The 3631-nt window shown below is 68.4% G+C and overlaps 1 protein-coding gene across 1 annotated transcript; it reads right to left on the minus strand.

Moving 5' to 3' along the window:
- Positions 1–1371: 1371 nt before the first annotated feature.
- On the minus strand, positions 1372–3282 carry LOC115660928 (apelin receptor-like). The gene has a single exon (XM_030582865.1). The coding sequence runs from the start codon at positions 3271–3273 to the stop codon at positions 2188–2190; it is 1086 nt and encodes a 361-aa protein (XP_030438725.1). The 5' UTR covers positions 3274–3282; the 3' UTR covers positions 1372–2187.
- Between the last annotated feature and the right edge of the window lie 349 nt (positions 3283–3631).

Below are 3631 nucleotides of genomic sequence, written 5' to 3' on the forward strand. Positions count from 1 at the left end.
ACCCACCCGCACGCTCAGCCCTGCCCATGCCGGTGCTGCTGCCCTCTCCCCTGAGGATGGGCTCTGAGCAAATGCAGGGCAGGGCCCCCTGCCACCCTCAAGATGGGTTTGTGTAAGCTGCCTGCTGCCTGCCCCGTCCCCTACCCCCAACTCCTCCTGCAGTGGGAACACAGTGGCATGCAAAGGAAGCTGGTTTACGGTGAATCCTGGCACTAGTGTCCAAGGGGGCCAGATTTCTGTGTGTGTGTGTGTGTGTGTGTGTGTGTGTGTGTGTGTGTGTGTGTGTGTGTGTGTGTGTGAACACATTAGCAGGGGCACACCCATACTGATGTAAATCCAGTTACTGCCATCAGCAGAGTTACTCCGGATTTACACCAGCCCTGCGAAGGGTGGAATCTGGCCATGTGTTTGAGCTTCTCTTCTCTGTGCATTTACCAGCAGCGAGCTCCCGCCGGCCCCCAGCAGCTCAGCAGAGCAGCCTCTCTAGCGGGGCGCCCCTGGGTGCTGTTATAACCCAGGTGTCTGTCACCAGCAGCGGCTAGTTTGGCCCAGGATTTGTGGTGGTTCCCACTCGAGGACCAGGGAATTTATACAGTGAAGATCCCAGCGCCGGTGCTCGCTGCAGCCTGGAGATGCGGTGTTTGAATGGCACCTACTGGTACCGGCAGGCAGCACATCACAGAGACACCGTGTCTCTGACACTGCCCGGCACCTCCTGCTTCTGCGGATGGTTCATGTCACCGTTCATTCTTCCAGCCCCAGGCAGGCAGGAGTCGGCTCATGTCTCCACAGGTGGGGGGTTTGCTCTGGTGTAAGTGCAGACCCCGCAGAGCCCCCGGACCCCGCACCGTTCCCGGACCCACCATTCAAACCCTGAACCGGACCCCGCACAGCCCCCGGACCCACCATTCACAGCCCGAACCGGACCCCGCACAGCACCCGGACCTACCATTCACACCCCGGACCGGACCCCGCACAGCCCCCGGACCCACCATTCACAGCCCGAACCGGACCCCGCACAGCTCCCGGACCCACCATTCACACCCCGGACCGGACCCCGCACAGCCCCCGGACCTACCATTCACACCCTGAACCGGACCCCGCACAGCCCCCGGACCCACCATTCACAGCCCGAACCGGACCCCGCACAGCTCCCGGACCCACCATTCACACCCTGGACCGGACCCCGCACAGCCCCCGGACCTACCATTCACACCCTTAACCGGACTCCGCACAGCCCCCGGACCACTACTCACACCCCCAACAGCTCCCGGACCCCGCACAGTTCCCGGACCCACCCGCACAACTCCCGGACCCACCATTCACACCCTGAACCGGACCCCGCACAGCCCCGGGACCCACCATTCACAGCCCGAACCGGACCTCGCACAGTCCCCGGACCCACCATTCACAGCCCGAACAGGACCCAGCACAGCTCCCGGACTCACCATTCACACCCTGAACCGGACTCCGCACAGCCCCCGGACCCACCATTCACAGCCCGAACCGGACCTCGCACAGTCCCCGGACCCACCATTCACAGCCCGAACAGGACCCAGCACAGCTCCCGGACTCACCATTCACACCCTGAACCGGACTCCGCACAGCCCCCGGACCCACCATTCACAGCCCGAACCGGACCTCGCACAGTCCCCGGACCCATCATTCACAGCCCAAAGCGGACCCTGCAAAGCCCCCAGACCCGGCACAGCCCGAAGCGGACCCCGCCCAGGCCCCGGACCCACCATTCACAGCCGGAACCGGACTCAGCATCCGCCGGCGCTCCCGACCGGACCCAGGGCTCTCGCTGTCCCCACCAAGAATCCGACCAGCGCTGCGGAGTTCCTGAAAAACTATTTTATTGGTTTACAGGGAGGGAGCCGCCCGCAGGGACCAGCCCAGCTCCGGGGGCTCCCGGCCTGCGGAGCCGAGCCCGCCCGGGCGCTAATCGGGCCGAGCGGGCGGGGAACCCGGACCCCCTGAGCAGGGCCCAAGGCTGGGACTGAGCGGGCGCAGAGGCAGCTCTCTCGCACTGCGCAGCCGAAGCCAGAGCCGGGGCTGCTGCTGCGGACCCCGGAGCAGGAGCGATCCAGCGCCGCCGAACCGCGCCGAGCCCGGGCGGCGCCTGTCCAGCGTCCGCGGGCTCCGAGCCCATCAGTGCGTCCGGCCGCGGCTCCCCGGGCGCCCCTACACCTTGGTGGCCAGCGAGTGCAGCTCGGATTTCTGGGTCTGCGCGCTGAGCGTGGAGGAGCCCGAGCCGGCCGGGCCGCGCAGCGCCGGGCGCAGCCCCAGCAGCAGGCGGCACTGCGCGCGGAAGCGCAGGTCGAAGAAGGCGTAGAGGAAGGGGTTGAGGCAGCTGTTGATGTAGGCCAGGCAGGTGGCGTAGGGGTGCAGCAGCACGACGAGGCCGAGGAAGGCGCAGGGCAGGTCCAGCAGCCCCAGCTCGCTGAGCACGTAGAGGCTTTTGAGCAGGTGGAAGGGCAGCCAGCAGAGCGCGAACACGGCCACCAGCGTGGCGATGATGCGCAGCAGCCGCCGCTTCTCCTGCTCCTTGCGCAGGTGCTGGAAGTGGCGGCTGAGGCTGGCGCCGATGCAGCAGTAGAAGAGGGTCATGAGCAGCAGCGGCAGCAGGAAGCCCAGCGCCGTGGTGCCCAGGCTGAGCGCGCCCCACCAGTAGCGCTCGCTCTGCGCGCTGGCCACGCCGCTGAAGTCCATGTCGCAGACCGTGAGGTTGTCGGCCGGGCCGGGCTGCGTGTCGCGCAGCAGCAGGGCGGGCAGGGCCAGCAGGCCGGCCAGCAGCCAGAGCGCAGCCAGCGGGAGCAGCGCCGAGGCGCGGGGGCGCACGGGCCGGGAGCGCGGCAGGGAGCGCACGATGGCCAGGTAGCGCTGGAAGCTGAGGCAGCCCAGGCAGAAGGCGGAGGCGAACATGTTGAGCAGCACCAGGTAGCTGCTGAGCTTGCACAGCGCCGAGCCGAAGGGCCAGTGGAAGCGCAGCGCCGTGTACGCGGCCCACAGCGGCAGGGTCACCACGAAGGCCAGGTCGGCCAGCGCCAGGTTGCCGATGTAGGTGTCGGCGGAGCGGCGCTTGGCCCGCGGGCCGCGCCACACGGTGAAGATCACCAGCCCGTTGCCCGACAGCCCCAGCACGAAGACCAGCATGTAGAGCACGGGCAGCAGCAAGAAGGACACTTCCCAGTCCGCCGGCCACTCGCACTGCGCGCCCGGGCCGCTCTCGTTCCCCTCCCCGTAGTAATAGTAGGGCTCGTCCTCCATGGCCCCGCACTGCGCCCCGCCGCTCTCCCGCTGCCTATAAGGGGGCTCCCGCCACTGCCCCCCGCCCCCTGCGGCGCGGCCGGAGACCCACCCCCGGCTGCCGCTCTGCCGGCCCGGCCCAGCCCGCCGGGGGCCGGGCGTCCCGGGCCAGCGTCCTGCGCCCGCCCCAGGCACATGCCGGGCCAGAATCCTTCCGCCACCGCACACCCCGGGCCAGAATCCCTGCCCCCCCATGTCACACCCCGGGCCAGAATCCCTGCCCCCCAACGGCACATCCCAGGCCAGAATCCTTATCCTTCCCCCCCCCGCACGCCCCAGGCCAGCGTCCTGCGCACCCACCCCACCCCAGGCACACCCC

This window comes from Gopherus evgoodei, chromosome 13, assembly GCF_007399415.2.
Source record: "Gopherus evgoodei ecotype Sinaloan lineage chromosome 13, rGopEvg1_v1.p, whole genome shotgun sequence".
NCBI classification, from domain to species: domain Eukaryota; kingdom Metazoa; phylum Chordata; order Testudines; family Testudinidae; genus Gopherus; species Gopherus evgoodei.

Excerpts from the sequence above, each read along its gene's own strand:
- LOC115660928 (XM_030582865.1), bottom strand. The coding sequence starts at position 3,273 with ATGGAGGACGAGCCCTACTATTACTACGGGGAGGGGAACGAGAGCGGC.